The sequence below is a fragment of the Poeciliopsis prolifica genome, unplaced genomic scaffold, assembly GCF_027474105.1.
Source record: "Poeciliopsis prolifica strain line A6 unplaced genomic scaffold, Auburn_PproV2 SCAFFOLD004, whole genome shotgun sequence".
Lineage (NCBI taxonomy): Eukaryota > Metazoa > Chordata > Actinopteri > Cyprinodontiformes > Poeciliidae > Poeciliopsis > Poeciliopsis prolifica.
This window is the reverse complement of record NW_026562379.1, coordinates 11,967,701-11,985,508: the sequence shown is the minus strand read 5'-3', so window position 1 is coordinate 11,985,508 and position 17,808 is coordinate 11,967,701. Positions and strand designations below refer to the sequence as shown.

At 38.0% G+C, this 17,808-nt stretch overlaps 1 protein-coding gene across 1 annotated transcript; it reads right to left on the bottom strand.

Annotated features, from left to right (window-relative positions):
• Window positions 1-75: 75 nt before the first annotated feature.
• Window positions 76-12,015, bottom strand: LOC129359062 (solute carrier family 25 member 36-A-like). Its single transcript, XM_055028435.1, has 7 exons — window positions 11,602-12,015; window positions 10,723-10,887; window positions 9,552-9,629; window positions 7,999-8,099; window positions 6,181-6,247; window positions 5,125-5,414; window positions 76-5,036 (listed from the first exon to the last, which is right to left on the bottom strand). The coding sequence occupies exons 1-7, from the start codon at window positions 11,640-11,642 to the stop codon at window positions 4,843-4,845; spliced, it is 936 nt and encodes a 311-aa protein (XP_054884410.1). The 5' UTR covers window positions 11,643-12,015; the 3' UTR covers window positions 76-4,842.
• Between the last annotated feature and the right edge of the window lie 5,793 nt (window positions 12,016-17,808).

Here is a 17,808-nt window from a genome sequence, read left to right as displayed (position 1 = left end):
AGGTCAAAATACAAAGAACATAAGCTAAACAAACAAGAGGGAGAAGAGGGAGAAGAAGAAAAAAAACAAGTTACATACACTTCTTTCATTTTATTGACATTTTCTCTTACAAAAACAGGTAAAATCAGAATGCATAGAGTGAGCCTCAGCAGGCTCATCTTTGACATGGAAAAAACACTAAAGGGTGAGAGCAAATTATTAAAAAAAACAACAAAAACAACAAAACACTGTCTTCAGGTTTTCAACACACACTTCTATATGGTCTCTTCCATACAAAATACAAGCCAATGAGAACTGTTATGTAACTCATGTAGAAATACAGACAGAGGCAAACTCACTGACACACAAAGGCAAGTAGGAGGGCTGAAAAAATCCTTCTGAAAGACAATGACACAAGGGAGGAAATGTCTACTTATGAACACTTAAGGGGTCTGTTCAACCCACTACAACTCTTCAGTGATATCCACATGACAAGTTGGCAACAGATACCTGATAGAACAGCTTGAAATATAGGAAAAAGAAAAAAACAATAAATTACTAAGTGTCAAGATCTTGAGATGTTACTTCATATTTGCATGGAAGGATCATTTCTGGTTAGGGCTGGGGGTCCCATAGATACATGTTGACGACCAGCAGCAACTGGGGTCTGGGAACTGGAATCATTAACTGATGGTCCTACACTGTGGGAACACAGAGGGCTTCCCCCTGCTGTTTTCATCATAAAAATGAACAAAAAAGGGTGGGGTCATAACAAGGGTCAGTTCTGAAGCTGGAAACCAGAGACTGGAGCATAGAGAATCTCTCAGAACTACTATGTAAAAAGCCAGGTATTTCTATGTCAACAAATTGAGACTGAGAAATCATTTTAAAAATGTTTTCCACATATCTTGACTTTACACTATTCACCTGGAAACAATCAGGGGCAGAAATGAGAGTACAAATCAGCAGTAACCCTTTTGCAAATCTGTTTGCAACATTTCAGTTCCAGTTCCAACATTTAGTCTTTTTCAGGTCACATCTGACATCCATTCTATCTGAAGGACCTGAAATAAAATTCAGCTCTATCAGCAGATTTTTACTGACATTTGCTTCTCTTGCACAGACATTACAAATAATCTCAGAGTATAAGTGTATCAGTCAGGAGAAGCACATACAATTAGTTCTATGGCATTATATGAGAAACAGTGGGGGGAGACAGTTCCGATTACCAAGAAAAATAAAGTACAATAGGGAGGTTGAAAAAAATCTAGAGAGGCTGAAGTGATGGTAAAAGAGTTGCAGGAAGTACCAACTGGTTGTGTTCTACATGTTATATTTCTCTGCAAGACAGAAGTACTTTGTCCTAAAAAAAAATGCACCCAGACCTACCTAGTATCTCCTAAAACCTTGTGGGGCAACGTGTTATTATCCAGTGGAGCCTAATTCTTGAAGAAATGCGGCACGTGAGCGAGAGAACATCGTATTTACACCCCAACATGGTGGTGGGAGCATCATGGTGAGAAGCAGCTCATCTTCAAATGCAACAAAAGTTTGTGTTAAGGTGGGAGAAGTTGTGAAAATTTCAAAAAGCAAGTGCAGATGTAAAACCTTTAGGTGACTGCTAGAAAGATGAGGACAAAGTTTGGAAACATACTAAACCTCTGTCCAGAAAACAGAACCGCACCCGTCACCTGAAGACAAGAGTGGGTTTTCGACAAACTCCAAAGAAAACTAAATGCAGAAACTGATCTAAAGGAGGCTTTAGCAATGATGTGCACACTACTGCAACTAGGCCATAGCAGGGATTTCCTTCAAACGTTTCTTTTTTGTTTTAATTAGTTAACTTGTACAACATAAACTTTTTTTTTTTGTTTTTTTTTTTTAAAGGAAATAGTATTAAAATGATTCCTCACAAGTCTCAGAAAAATATGACATTTCAACAGATGAGTGACCAAATTCAAGGCTGCGCTCAGGTGTTCGCTTTGGGGTGGATTATTACAAATGAAGTCAGATCAGAAATCTGACTTCTGACGAAGTTAAATTTGATCTCTGCCAGCAACATTTATGCACAGAAAACAACAAAAATAAGAGTGAAATGCTTCACACATAAATAGTAAAACATACACAGAGATGTGAAAGTTTAATGAATGTGAGTTTATGACGAGCATTTTATTGTCCACTTCTTCCACTTTGCTGACTAAACACTATGGGTGTCCTGGTGTAAACATAAGAGGATTGTCCTCACCTGTAAAACAAGCCTGTCTCCACCACAAAGTTGAGGAAAAAAAAAAAGATTTCTGGAGAAAGTTATGGAAAAGTGCAATTTGAACAATACCTGCTCTGTAGATAACTGTAACTAGTAATGAGATAAGTCTACTCTCCCCTAGATAAAATGCACTAAATATTTTCCACAACAGGCTCAAAACCGCAACACAATCACATTTTAGGGGCAATATATATTTTTCTAAAAAAAAAAAAAATCACAAATTTTGTCAGAATTTGTTAATTATATTAACTTTTTAATTCACAACATGGGTGAGTTTTATATCCTTTCTTGGCTCTTCTTTATGTACATTCAGTTAGTTTGAGAACTGGACTCAGTTCTGCTGTAGCTGGATGACTTTTCATTTAAAACCCACTGGCTCAGCAGTCAGTCGCGTCTACAGAGTTCACTGCCAAGCGCCGGCTGATTTTAAACTGTATGAACTCTGTAAACGTCTCCGTTCTGATAGAAACTCCAGTATTGTGCGACTCGTCTGCTGTGCATCTCTGTCTGCGGGTTGTTTTCACACAAGGCACGTCATCTTTTCCCTCCTTTGCACCTCAGGCAATCTTTCTTTCTCGTCATTCCACCTCACTTTTGATTCTGAAGGATGCAGGGAGTACTGTGTGCTACTTTAATCGCTGTGAGGAAACAAGTTTTGAACAATTTTTCACTCCATTTTATGCAGTTTGAACCGATTTAAAGGCTGTAGGTCAATTGGATGGCTTGCCTGGTAAAGAGGTGTGAGAAATATGAGTAAAATCATTTTACTGCAGCAACATAATCTTGCTATGAAAAATAAACTTGTAATTTATTCAAGTGACAAAAAAATAAAATTAAAAACAATCACACAAAGGAATGACTGAACAAAATCACGGATGGCACAACAACTGAGCTGCACAATACAGTTTTACTATTTCCAATATCAAAATTGGAAAGGATTCTTCTACTTTCTATTTGATAGGATATTATGGTTCAGGCATGTTGGATTCTCACTCTGGATGCCAGTGAAACATCTGGTGAGTTGAAAAGCCTTTTACTGCCCCAGATGCCAACATCTGGTGTATGTTTTAGTGACTAAAAGCTGAGGGATTTATTTTATTTTTATTTAACCTTAATTGAAACAAAATCTCCTTCACAAGATTGTCCTGGGATAAATTTAGCCGAATATCAACCTCATTACAGAAGAAAATTATCCTGTGCCATAGTAAAAATAATTGTCCGAGCACTGAACCTTGTGGTACTCCACTACTAACATAAGTAACAGTAAGGCAATCACTTGTTTTACTGATATGGTAAGCCTAGCTGCCAGCCTCTCCTGGCAGATAGGCTGGTCGAAGAGCCACACTTGGCTTTTCTATACCACACAGTGAGCAGGACGTTAAGAATATCTCTGAAGACTGGATATTGGAAGTCAACAAATCACAATTAACAGCCATTAGATCTGATCTCTATTTGTTTGGGCCAATGTAAGAAAAAAACCATTTATGTCATACTATCACAAATGTAAACATGGGGAGTTTGCTGAACTTGAACTCTCTGGTTTGGACTGAGTTAGATTTGTGTATCATAAAAGAACAGATTGATAGGAAGGAGACCACTTTAATGTTAAGTACACAAGAGAATCTGATGAGGTGATGAGGATTCACTTCTCCAAAGGAACTGGAAATATCCAGTCTATTGTATCAGAAGCTGACAACATTGAGAAAAATAATGGTCAAAAACATATGGCCAATTTTTTTTTTTTGGGGGGGGGGCTCTGGTGTCCTTTATATGAAAGAAGTCTGACAGGAAGTGGATTAGGAGAGGGGGGAAGACATGCGGCAAATATAGTCGGGTCCGGGAATCAAACCCGCGACAGCTGCATCGAGGACTTAATGCCTCCAAATGTGGATCACGCTATCCCCTATCCCACTACATCACACCCCCAGATGACCAAATTTACACAAAAATATTTTCCCATGTCATCCCTGTCCTCAAAAGTAACCCCAATAGAAAATGTTGAAAGGAGGACAGGGTTTTAGACAATTTTCAATAAAACAGGAATGGTCCAACATCTTTCGGTTTGTATGCTCCAACATTTAACCTCCAAATGCTCACCTACTGTCAAAACAGACATTTGGATGAATTGCTATCAACAGCAATGGCAATAATTGGGCCACCAGTGATTTTATTCAAATTAATTATGAATGTAGATCAATAAAAGCACTCAAATGATGGGTTGAAATTGTTCACATTTTCAGTGAGATTTTGTTGCTGCAATAAAACATGCATTTTAAGGCTATTTTTTCACATCTATTCAGGAGCTGCCAACAACTTGTCGGGTTCCTACTTCAGAACTCTGAACCTGAACAAGGGGCAGAACAGAAATCAAAACAATGACTTCCAGAGTGAATGCGAGTATCCTAGTGCCTTTTCCTTTGGTTGCAAAACAAAATCCAAGGCCTTGCTTTTGAGACAAAGACCGAGGTGCTTTCTCTAACCATTGCCATCAAGCAGATTGTTAGCAGTGCTAACTAGTGTGCAGGTGCTGCTGTTTTCTCCTTTCCTTCTCTGATCAGGGCTAGGGTTGCACCAACTCTCTGTGGGGTAGGGAGGTTTTAACCGTTCAGGAGGTAGACAACCAGCTCATAGGTGCTCATCATGATGGCGGTGTTAGGGATCTGGCGTACCAGGTGGGTGGTGAGGCCGCGATACAGGGCGCGGTAGCCCTCCTCTCTGGGTACTGTGGTTAGAGTCTGGAAGAAGGAACGATACTTGGTGCCCTCTTCTCGTAGCCTGGTGCGGATTACCTCTGCAAATTAAACGATTTGGGTAAGTAAAAATTTAAAAAAGGATTGTAATTTAGCTTTAGTTACTTATAATTGATCTCCAACTCTCACCATGGGGATAAGCAATAGTTGTGGCACAAGTCTTGGATGTAGCTGCAGCAAGCATCATCCCGACAAAGTCCGAAGCATCTTTTGATGCCTCTTCTTCTTCATCCATGTTCTGCGGCGTTTTGGCCTCCAAGAGGCGCCGCTTAATGTTTTCATAGATAACAAAGTGGATCACAGTCTCTGAGATGCCGGCGTAGGATGCAGACATTCCCCTGTAGAATCCACGAAAGCCGTCTGCTTTATACACCCGACGAATGCACTCCAACGCACTCATCCTCCGCTCCCCTCGATTCCTGAAAAAAAATAATAAAAAAGAGGGATGTGGAATGAAGTGATTTGTATCTGGCATTTGATTTGTATATGGCAGCAGAGGCAACTCAAAAATAAGCACAAGCAAACATAGATAGCAATACTTCAAGCAAACTTAACATTTACAGACAAAGTTGGGCTTTTCTCCATTTTAAAAACATGCATTTATTTTTTGTTCAGTTTTTGATTAAAAAGTGCTGTGAGTGTGTTCTTCCAGCAGATGGCCAATTTTTGAATCAGTATACTCTAGTTAATGATCGTTAAATTAGTTGATGATTATTTCAATTATTGATTCACTACAATAAATCGCCGTAATCGTTTCAGCCCCAGGATCTTTTCCTCTTACTATTAGATTTTGTTTAATTGAATATCATTACAGAGGCACGTTTAATGCTTGCTAATGAGCTTCTTTTAACATGGTGCAATTACCCAATATACAAGTAACAAATCACAGAAGTGATTCTTATAAATGGCAAATAAACTTTTGGTTTAAGGCTTTGCATAGTCATTTTGAATGAAAAACGTGAATATTTTAAGCAATCATAAAGAGGAAAAACAAGTCAAATGTTGTCCCCAGCAAGAATCAGCAAAGCCTTAAGGAATTTAACATTAATTAAAAAATAATTAAAAATATTTTTTTAAAAATCAAAAAAATTCAGAAAACTCCCACAAGTCAAAATCAAAGCTGCTAGTGTTCCTACCAAAGTCATTCTGTAGTTTCTATATCTGCCATCTCAGTGTAATGTTTACCTTGCATCCAACTGTAAGCGCGTTTTTATGAGCCATATTGGATTTGTTGCAGTGATGGCTGTAAAACCTAAAGAAGGAGAAAAAACAGGAGGATTACACAACCAGAAACTTCTCAAATATAATAAGCTATGTTTTAAGCTGCCATTTGTGATATTTAGCGATACTGTAAAATCACAGCAATATGTAAATGTTCTTGTAGCTGCGTCCATGTCAGCAATAGAATAAAATGGTGAAAACTTGTTTTAAAACTACATAAATCTAAGCTCTATAAAGGCAGCTTATAGAAGGAAATACAGCCTGTTTATAGTCCATCATGTGTGAGTAGCAGCATGTCAGGGAAGCTGTATTTAACTGTAATAGCTTTTACAAATGAACAATTAAAACATAGTAATGGAGGAGAGGACAGAAATACTGAAAGAGAAAGAGAAGAACCAGGTACAAAAAGAGAGGCACAGATCTGTGGTGAGTACTCACGCAGACCCAAGTAACTCCTCACAGATGCAGCTAGAGACCCCTGGTGGTGCGGGGGTCTCATGCCCTTGCGAGAGGAGAGCTACGGTAGAGTAAAAGCCTAAAACAGACACAGGCTTGTGTGTAGCAACATGACCGGCATGCAACCATTTGACTCCCCATTCCCCACAAAAACACAGGAATTAACCCACCACAAACCGAACAAAAAAAAAGAACTAAGAAAAAATGATCACCCTCAAACAGATCACAAGAGAGGAACAGGGACAGCTGGACAGTGCAAATTACCTTCTAAATCTTCTGCCCTCTAATATATTTCTCCAGCATTTAGGTGCTTTGTTCATCCATTTTTATTACCATCAAAATAATTTTGCAATACATCTTTAATGCCATGCTGTTCTGTTCTGCACAGATTAAGCTAAATGTGAAGTAGAGATAAAAAGCAGAAATTAAATCTTATTTATCATGGACCATGTCATAAGAAAGCACTGTGCTCAGACTGCAGACACCTCATCCAGTTCTGCTCTCACAGTGCAAACACTAAAGAATGTGTGGAGTGAAACTGAAAGGGAGACCCAGTGACACATGCCAACCTCGACTAGGCTTTTGAAAGACCAAAGTTACGGTCCACTAAAAGTATCGGCGGAGTCCACTTTCTGCTTCACCCAGTACCACACACAAAGCTGTAGCTGTCTGACTGTGTGACTGACAGATCAGGTTTTTACAGAAGGATTAGAGTCCTTCAGAGCAGAAACCAACAAAACACCACTCTACTACTTTATCATTTTTTTTATTTTATCTGTTGCAGTAGAAAAGTTTTAGTAAATACAGTGCTTCTTCTTGTGGTATACCCCACAACTTTTATTGTATTTTTCAGGTATTTTATGTAGAAGACCAAGACAAAGTTGTTTATTTAGTAGCTGGATCTCCCAACTCTGATTTGTTTTGAAAACCATTTCTAATTTTTCTTTCACATCATAGACCAACACAACTTTGCATTGTTCTATCTCCTAAAATTCACAAAGATAAAAGTTTGAATTTGTTATATGAAAAAATGTGAAAAAGGATTTAGAATATTATCCATAAGTCATTATCTGGTTGTTTAACTTAGTTTTGCTTCAGAAAAACAAAGAATTAGTTTTCAGTAGAAAACTAATTCTGTAGCTCTACATAGCAGCAAACAAAACCAAAAAATAAAAACACTGCACTCAAGTCTGATCTTGCAGCACCACAGTTACTAACAGCAACCCAACACTAAACCACACAGAAATCATTTGCTGAAAAAAAAGCTGCTCACTTGGTTGCTGAATTTGACACAGCACTGCCCTGTCAGTCTGATCTCATGTTTACCTGCCATTGCAGCCGACAGCATGTGCACTTGCATGGAGTCCGGTTCCAACACAGCATTCAGCTTCTCTTTGGCGGTGGAGTAAGCAGCAAAGTAGATTGCTCTGTTTGAAGGAAAAGCAACAACTGGATGAGTGGGTGTTTATCTGAATGAGGTCTAAAAAGCTAAGTAGGCCACTTTTTTTATTTCTCTACAAAACAAATTACTTTAAGCCTCCAACTACAAGTCAGGTTCCTAATTACAGGCAGGCAGGAGTTTAGGGAGTTTTAACAATTCGTGAGATGAAACACCAACAGCAGAATTAATTTTCGGCATTTCTTCAGACAAATGCCATTCAGAAAATAAGGCACACACTTATTTTTATGTTTTTTTTTTCATTTTCAGAACAACTGTTTGTGTGTTGCAACATCAATAACAATGCATATTCATCATGTTATAATCTAAAATTTAGCTCTGGAGGTGTCTTCTCTTCCTTTGCTGTGAAAGCAGAATTCATTCATGTAATCAAACACTATGTACTCTGAACAGTGCCACCTGTTCCCCTCCACATCAGCTCTGTGTTATTAGTCCTCACTTTCCTCCTCTCATTAATGTGGAGAAACGCACTGTAAATCGCCGTCTGTGAGTTTCCTAATTACGCGCCAGCTGTTGTTGCCATGTCTCCAATGCGCAAGCTGCTGAGAAAGCCATGAGCATGAACGGCACCTTAATGACCTGCTGCCTTAATGTGTCTGTTTCCAAGTAACCTCAAAAAACCTCGTAAGTGGCTCATAATGACAGCTAATGTACAGAACCCGTCCATGTTAACGAAAACTGGGCATGCCTACTACATGCTACAAACTACAAATAATAAAGCTGTTTCTAACAAAAAAAGATATTTTTATCTGCCTGATTTATCTTCATGTATTAAACTTTTTTTATTAAGCCTTTTTCTCTGGTTTTATTCCACTGATGGACTTTTATTTTCAGCCATCAGGGTAGTGGGAGTAACTCCTCCAGTTGAGCTAATATTTCAGTGTTTGAAAACATTTGTTAGACTATTGTACAATATTTAACATATATTTTTGCTAGATAGCATAAACCAATCAAATGGTTACAGTGGGCAGACGATAACTGAAACATACTTGTTTTTTTTTTTTTTTTTTTTTTTTTTTTTTTTTTTTTTTTTTTTTTTTTTTTTTTTTGTGTGATGCAGCACTTACACAGGCGTTAGCTTAACATGAGCAAGTCCAACAGTGTCAATGGACATAACTGGCCAACAGTGAGATTCTACAGGAAAGATTGAAAGCTTTGGAGTACAAAACTTCATTCATGTCATATTTGATTTAAGTTTTGTACTCTAAAACATCACAGTTCCCAACACAAAACCCTGTAGAACTACTTTAACTACCAAAAAAGCAAAGAAATGAAAAAAAGACAGTACTGGCAGAATTACAATACTAACAAAATTTGTCAAAAAATATCCATGTGATTTAAAATGGGCAACAATTAATGTTGTTGAGGGTATTTATTCAGATAGATGCTGTGTTGACCATTAAAATAGAAGGGAGCTCACCTGGAAGGTGCCACGCCCACTAAGTTTGGCCCCAAGCCTCTGAAGAGAGATCGAGGTCCCTCTTTTTCCAAAATCAGTCTGAGTACAAAACACACAAACACACATATTTATCTCTACAATCACATAACTGTTAAAGGATGAACACATTTGCCAAAAACTATGCACAATCTAAATTAAAACCAGTCTACTCTGTTACAATCAGTTTTTGGTCTAAAATATTTCATTTTGACTCATGATGTTGAACATTTTGTCATTCGATGTCGATAAAAGCATTTGTTGAAGCTATTTTTTGCTTCCACTCTCACACCGCCATGAAACCAAACCAAACTCTATTGAAGTGGCAGAGGAACTTTGACCTTCATGCAAAGCCTAAGATGCATCAGTGGAACAGAATTATAAAAATAGTCTGACATTTTTGGATTCTCCGTCAAGGTCATTTGAACATACAACAATAAACAGACAATAATTTATCAAATATAAGTTCCAACATTATGCTTTGCCCTGCCCTTGAGTTGTTTCTGTTCACACATGTTGGATCTTAATTCCCTGATGCTGAGTCATGCTCTATCAGTAATCTCAGGATTCCCATGAACAACTTTCAATTTATGATAGTCTGTGTTGTCATCTAGCTTAAGCAGTTTTTGTTTTGTTTTGTTTTTTGAAACAATTTGTCCAATTACTGAGATCAGAACATTTGGTTTCAGGATGTGGCCACTTGCTGGGGGACAATGGACACAGCAAACAAAAACAAAAGCCACAATGCGGTGCAAAGAGCGAGTAAAAAAAAGCCGGAGCCAAATGCTTCACATAACAAAACTTGAACTCATCTCACTTTAAGCTTGGTTACAGACTAAAAAAGGCCTACGGATATAGCAGAAGCAGACTGTGCACATTCATAGCTGTAAGTTTAATAGGTCTTTCATCATTTCACATTCTACACTATGACAACAAACAGTATAGTTTCCTGGGATTTTAGTTGATAGACCAACACAAAGCAGAGCATAGTTTTAAACAACAGAAAATCATACACAATTATTTTTACTAAAGAAATGAGAAGTTCTATCATCCCCCTGATCATCTCATTTCAACAGAGACTTGATATCTCCATTTGAAGACAAAACATATTCTGTACTTATGAATCTAAAAGGAAAGAAAATACTCAACTACTCACTTTAGACAGTGCAGGGGGCCTGGTGGAGACACACGGGTCACGCTGGGCCCACTGACGGTACTTAGTTGGACCTCAGACATATAGAGGGTGATGGAGGAAGACTGCAGACGAGTCTTCACCACTTCTAGTGGACACGTCAATATGGCTCCTACAGTGCCCCCACATCTGGATGGCATTTGATAACATATTTCTTTGTAGTTATACATGGTTTAAATCCTATTGTTTTGCAATGCACTTTGGGATATTTCTTGTGAAATTGTGATATGTAAAAGCAAGTTTAGCTGTATTATCAGCCTACACACAAACAAAATGTCAATATTCTACATTTTCTAAGACATGTACAGTGGGATTAAATACTTCAAAGTAAATAAATCTTCATTGCCTTGCTTAAACTGGATCTAGCAAAGAATGAGACATTCAGATATTGCTTTATATCTAAGAACTCCTGTTGGTATGTGGCTTCTATATATTTTTCCTGTATTTTTATGCAATTAGGGCTAATACGTCAGAGGTTCTGACACGTCTGCACATTAAACCTGAAAAATAGTGATTTAAAAAAAAAGAAACATTGGGAATAATGTTGCTTTTACTGATTGTTAATGAAAACGGAAGGCGTGACCACAAGCTAGCCATTTCATTCATATACACAACTGTCATTGAGGTGTCAGCTCGTACGGGTACACAATCAGGGACAAGCCTTTGTAGCTCATCTCTGTCAGGCTGATGTTAAAGCTACACACTTACAGGACTACTTTTAATAACACCTCACTTACATTTACATACCACTGTAATTACTGAAAAGCCTCATCTAGCTGGTGGCTGCTAGCACAGAGCTAACTAGCTTAGCTTCTGGTGTACACGACTGTAGAACATACTCACCCCCCAGCAAACAGATGAACTAAAGTATCTCTTTGACTCATTGTGTATCATATTCGAGAACCGTCCGCGGAAAGCCACACAGCAAAGAAGGGATGTCAAGCCACGGGGTAAGCCTCCCCGAAATGACAAACAGCGACACTGTCCGTCTGTCTTATGTTCGAGGTCAGCTGCGTACAAGAAAACGAGAGTAGGTAGCAGCTAACTGAGCTAGCTCTTGTTAGCTAACGAAGCTAACAGCTTTCCGGTGATAAAGGTGGATGTCGGAGCACAAGCTTAGCGTCTCCACATTCCGAAGCAGGACACTACTTCATCAAAGTGTTCGTATCTGGAAAGTAGCCTGTTAATTCCAGTCTAACACTGCGACTTGCAGAAAGGGGAGGATTCGCTCTGATTGACCTCCCCACGTTTACGTGTTTTGCCTGACTGTGTGCTCAGCGGGTCAGGTCGCAATGTTTATCATCGAATGGCAAGCCGCAAAACAGTGAACGTGATTGGCTGAGGGGTGCCGGAGGCCCGCCCCGTCACTACTCCTTCACGTGATAGCCGCCTTTATTTTGAAGGGCAGAGATCATCGGAGCTGTACAGGCGGTGAGACCAGAGACTGGGTGAAAAGATCTGGGTCAGGAAATCTGACCGCTTCACTGGTTTCGGATTAATTATATTTTAAAGATGAGTTTTAATATTATGCCGAAATGATCTCTTACCTGTAATTTGAAATAGTTGTACAAATTGTTTTTGCTCTACTGTCTTTTACTCAGACTTAAAGCAGAAATATCCGTTCATTGAATTCATGTTGCTCTGTTTCTTTAACAGTCACTGTAAAACACATCTTACATATTTGCATAGTAATCTTTTTATAACCAACTAATTATTTGCATGATGAGACATTTGAACTTTGGACTTTCAGATAAAATGCAGAACTCTCACCTGAGTTCCTGAAAAGAACTGATACAGAATCCTTGTGCAGTTTGAGTTGGCATTTTATTATTCATCAAATATGTTCCATTCATCCATCCATTATCTTTACATTCTTATCCATAGTTGGATTCCCAGGGTGCTGGTGCCTATCTCCAGTGGTCAACAAGGGAGAGGCGGGTCGCCAATCCATCCAGGGTCTCATCTAGATGGACTGGCAAATAGGTTGCATGTTATGATTTTTCTCCTGAAAGAAATTGACTATTGGTTTCAACTGCCAGATAGAGTTCATGATCTAAATTTTTGATACAGTAGCTCTTTAGACAGTATATGGTGGTTGGTGACAACTGTAAGAGAAAAAAAGAGAAGACAATTGAAGAATACTCGCATTTAACATAAGGTTTTCAAAGTGGGACAGGAAAATAAAACTCATACTGCCTTTCATTTTATAATTACAGATGCATTTTAACAGCTTAAGATCATGTGCTGCTACTTCCCATGTAATCACATTACTTCCAGACAATATGGAAGTCAGAAGCAGCACAAGGTGCTGCTGGGGAAAGTTTATAATCGATAGGTTGTCTTCGTTTTATTAGGGAAGCACTGCAAGTCTTCGTACAGACACCAATCCATTTTCTATTTTTACAGCATCTGTCTATCTTTTATATAGTTTATAGGCCAAATGACGCATTTCTTTTAAACAGTTTAATACAGTGAAAACAACAATGGCTCTACTGTTGATATAGATATAACATCTATCTATATCAATAGATATAAAATCTATTGTCTTTAAATAGATTTTATGTTCTTCTTCAAAGCACAGTCTCCAATCTTTACCCCTGCAGCGTTGGAGACAGAGTCGTACTATAGGAGAGTGGTTGGAGGTAGCCTTACGACCCTATTGCCCTACGTCATTTTATGAATCAAATGTCCAGTCAACCATTGCTGTGTATTTTCATGCACACTTCCTGTGTTGAGCTTCAGAAAAATATCCTTTAAAACTATGAAAGCTGTTTTTCTGTCTGTTCTTACCCCCTTTTTTTTTTTCTTTCTGCAGCAAAATAAATACCCCATACATGATCTAGGGTCATATGTGAAGAAAATGTATTTTTGTTCTGTTTGTTTTGGCTGTTGATGCAGAGGCCAACATCTTGGTCACCACGATCTGGACAAATAAAATGTTAGTCTGAACTTTGACTTCAAACATTCTTCTGTGGCTTTTAGTTGGCCTCCGAGGACAAATGCAATCACAGCTAAAAAGATCTGCTGCCAAAATGTTTGGGCACAAAAAAGAATATGTGTTTATGAACAAGAAGGAATGACAGAATATAAAAAGGCCTATTATGCTTCCTTGTGTATGTTAGAATAAATCCATGGTCTACACTGAACATGTTCACTACATTTTTTGCAAACAATCATTTTCAGGTGAGAAATAACCTGGTCACTTCTGCCTAAATATGCTCCTTCCAGAATACACAGTTTTAGGTTTATGTCAGTCTTATGCAAATAAGACTGACACTTTTTGCTGATTTCAGCAAAAAGTGTCTTTAAACAATAATTTTTGAGGAAGTGAAAGAATTGGATATTGATTGGGCCTTTCTGAACGTTTATATCTAAATTATTCTATTTTAGCTCTTGTTGTATATTTAGAACTGTTGTCTCGTTGGGACATGAACCATTTCCTTCAATCTCAAGATTTTTGCAACGATTTACTCCAAGATTGTCCTGGACTTTCCTTCATTCATCTTCCCCTTAACTCCTGGATAATTATCCACATGATAATTCCACCAAGGTTCCCTCGTGAGGTTAGTGTTGTCCTCATAGGAGGCAACACACTATTGTATTTGGCATATTTTGTATGTATCCCAAAATGTTAGGCTTTGGTGTTACCGAAGCAGAGCTTTTTCTTCCATACATTTGCTGTGTTCACCACAGAACTACATGTTGCAAAGACAATACTGAAATTGTCTTGTCAGCAGAATTACCAGCATGAGCTGTGGAAAGTCATGGCTTTGGTAGGTTTGTTGTTCTATCACCCTCTTGCTATTTCCAGATGATGGACTGAACAGAACTGTGTCATATTTTAAGCCTGACACATATACATTTATAACTCAATCCTGCTTTAGGATTCACAGCCATATCTCTGCCCAGTCTGCTCTCACCATTGGTCTTCATGAGAATGTTCCCTAAGAAATCTAAGATTACATCTTTAGTTATAGTGAGATTAAATTAAAGAATAGAAAAGAGAGTTGATTATATAAAATTTTATTCATGGACATAAAAAGGGAAGTGAACGCAAATACACAACACACGTCTTAGATTTATTTTTGTGGACAGTTTTTCAAGACTGCATATGTAAAGTCACAAGAGTAAAAGAGCAGCAATCATGATTTTATTGAGAAGACTTTCCTGGTCTTTAAAGAAATGTGGAAAATTTTAGATTTCTAACAGACATTCAGAAACCCGGTAACAGAGTGACATGCATATTATGGTTCTGCCTTATAAAGCATTTGGGGAATCCCTTAGTTTGACGCAATACCATGCAAACTCTGTGTCACCAAGTTATATTCATAAAAGTATGTAAGTTATATTGTAAGGAGCTCCAGATATTAACTCAGACTTAGGATTTTTAACTGTAGTCAATTGAGCTCACAGCTAAAATAATTAGAGGGCACTACAATTTATAATTAGTTTCTTTTGTGATTATCTTGTCCTGATCTTGGCTGTTGTTAGGCACATTAAAACAATAAGGTGCAATGGGTTCAGAAAATACCCACCCATTCATTTTCAGTCGCTGGGTAATAATTTTCAAAACTGCAGGCTGGAGTGTGGAGCCAGCAGTCAGTGGGCAGGAAAGAGGGTACAACTCATACAACTGTGCAAACACGAACACATATTTTAGAAACACAATTTACCTGACATGAACATGGCCTGTGGCAGGAAGTCCAACTACCCAGAAAAGACCCTGAACCCTTGAGACAACATTGCTAACCAATATGACACCATCAGCCCTTCGGAAAATTTCTTTTTGGTATTTTCAGAGTTTTAAGTTTAGCGCATGTGACCACAGAGTGGTCAGTCATTACAGAGGTGCTCACATGTTCTCTGGCATCTTCAGGACAGTCATTGCATTGCATAGCTGTGGAGTCTGGGATGTGCAATACTGTGCAAAAGTCTTAAATCTTTCCTCATTTTTTTAAGGAGGCACAGCTTGCTTGAGATTCTGGTTTAGAGTCAGATTTTTCTTGCTTTTCTGAAATTCTACCTTTTGTTGACTACATTGGTTGTTCTTTGACTCATGTTAGGTACATTTTGTAAAACAGAACAATAAACAAAAGCATGCAATACTATTTTACATTAGATTTAGATTTACAGATATTTCCATGTCCATTTTTTATTTAGAGAAAAATCATTTGTTACAGTTATAACATAATGCAACCTTCATGTAAAATAGTAGTGAGAAAACTATGTTAAACGCAGAATTCCTTATTTTGTAAACTGAAAGTGAATGCATGTGCTCCACAGCTTGCTTGGCTTGTGATTCATATCTGCACTAACTTAAACAATGGCCTTTAAAAATATTTGCACTCCTATAAGATGTGTGAAAATACATCAGTTAATGTATATTTTATGTAAATGGAAGAATATTCCACTTGGCACTATTTCTTAGTCCCAAGCTAAGAAATAGTTTAATTTGTAAAAGTGATCAGTCACAATCATTGGTGTCCCTAACAATTCCCTTTCTTGTCTCTATCTGTTTGCCTCAGGTTACACATACATCACAGAGTAACACAAGACAAACACCCATGAATGCACACACTCATACCTTACAGAGATCAACTGACCTAGCAGGGATGTTTTTATATAGTGGAGCTGGAGAAAAGTCATGCCTGAACAGACAGACCATGCAAACTCCATGCACAAAGACCCCAGGCCTAGATTTGAACTCATGATCTTCTTCCCGTAAGGCAATAATGCTGCAAATTGCGCTACCTCGCAGTCCTACCAACCAATTCCAATAAAATAAGTTTCACCAAAGAATCTTTGTATTTTATCCTCAACTATTCTCTATTTAAGTACGTTATTATGTTCAAAGGCTTCAGTATGATCAAATATTATTTGACATCATATATCAACAAAACATTAGCATCAGGACAGACTGACTGTCTCACTGTATAAAAGACACAGACAGACATGTCTCCTATTCTTAACCTAATAGACTTTCACGTGGTAAAATAGATACTCACTCCCAAACACATGCATGTCATGCAGGTTGCCATCATCCTCATCTCTATCCCATGACTTGCATTGGTGCTGAGTAGAATTTGAAGGGAGCACGGCAAGGTAAGTGGTTGCACGTTCAAGCAGTTCCACTCAAATGACTGACGTACCTCTAGATATTACTGTGGAAGAGAGAAGATGCCTGTTGACAATGATCCACTGAAAGCCCAGGAGATTCCTCAGTCTGATTCACACTGTGATGGTCACACTCTAAGTCCACGGTGTTAAATGACTTTTCTATAAACAATAGAAATACAGCAGTAGCTACTAAGTTTATTTCAATGACACTTTCATTTTACAGCCTTACTTGTAGTTTCTTTTAGATTCACCTGGGAACAGCTCCCTAACTGAAACCATTAAGCAACATAAAGTCATTGTATAATCAATTCTGGAGGCGCATGTGCATCTGCTTATCTCAGAGCTAAGTCCAAGGAGTTCATCTTTTTTTCACTCACCCCCCATTTCTATATTAAGCAAACACAACTCAGCTCTTTGAATAATCATCTGGAATTTTTGTCTTGGACATTATTCATTTTAAGCAAGAACCATATGTCCTGAACAATGACCCGAGAATACAAACATTTTCCACTTGAGACAAGTCTTTATCAATGCCCCAAGTGCATAAGGAGTTTTGTTTATGTGTTAGCTAAGATAGACATCATGGTAGCACACAGTCAAAATTGCATTTTTACTGTCTTATTACCTCCACATTACAAGTATGAATGACATTTTAAAGAGTTTGTGTTTGCCCTTGGAACTGAGGGCAAACACGACTTATTCCCATCCCAACAAGCCAAAACATATTTTAAAGAAAGTCACAGGCCATATTTTCAATTTAAAAAATGATACAGAAGCAAATACATGTAAGATGTCAGCAGGAGAGCATCAAAAATATGTTTGATTGGTTTGTTGTGGTACAAAACCGCATATAGATACAAATTTTGTGTTTGTTTATTCAAACATGAGCAGACATGAACACCCTCATGCTGTGCCCAAAGCAAACACTACTAC

Coding starts and splice junctions, on each gene's coding strand:
- LOC129359062 (XM_055028435.1), bottom strand. CDS start 11,642: ATGAGTCAAAGAGATACTTTAGTTCATCTGTTTGCTGGGGG. Junction 9,630..10,722: donor GGCCCCCTGCACTGTCTAAA/GTGAGTAGTTGA, acceptor TTTTGTACTCAG/ACTGATTTTGGAAAAAGAGG. Junction 6,248..7,998: donor GCTGTCGGCTGCAATGGCAG/GTAAACATGAGA, acceptor CTCCTTCTTTAG/GTTTTACAGCCATCACTGCA.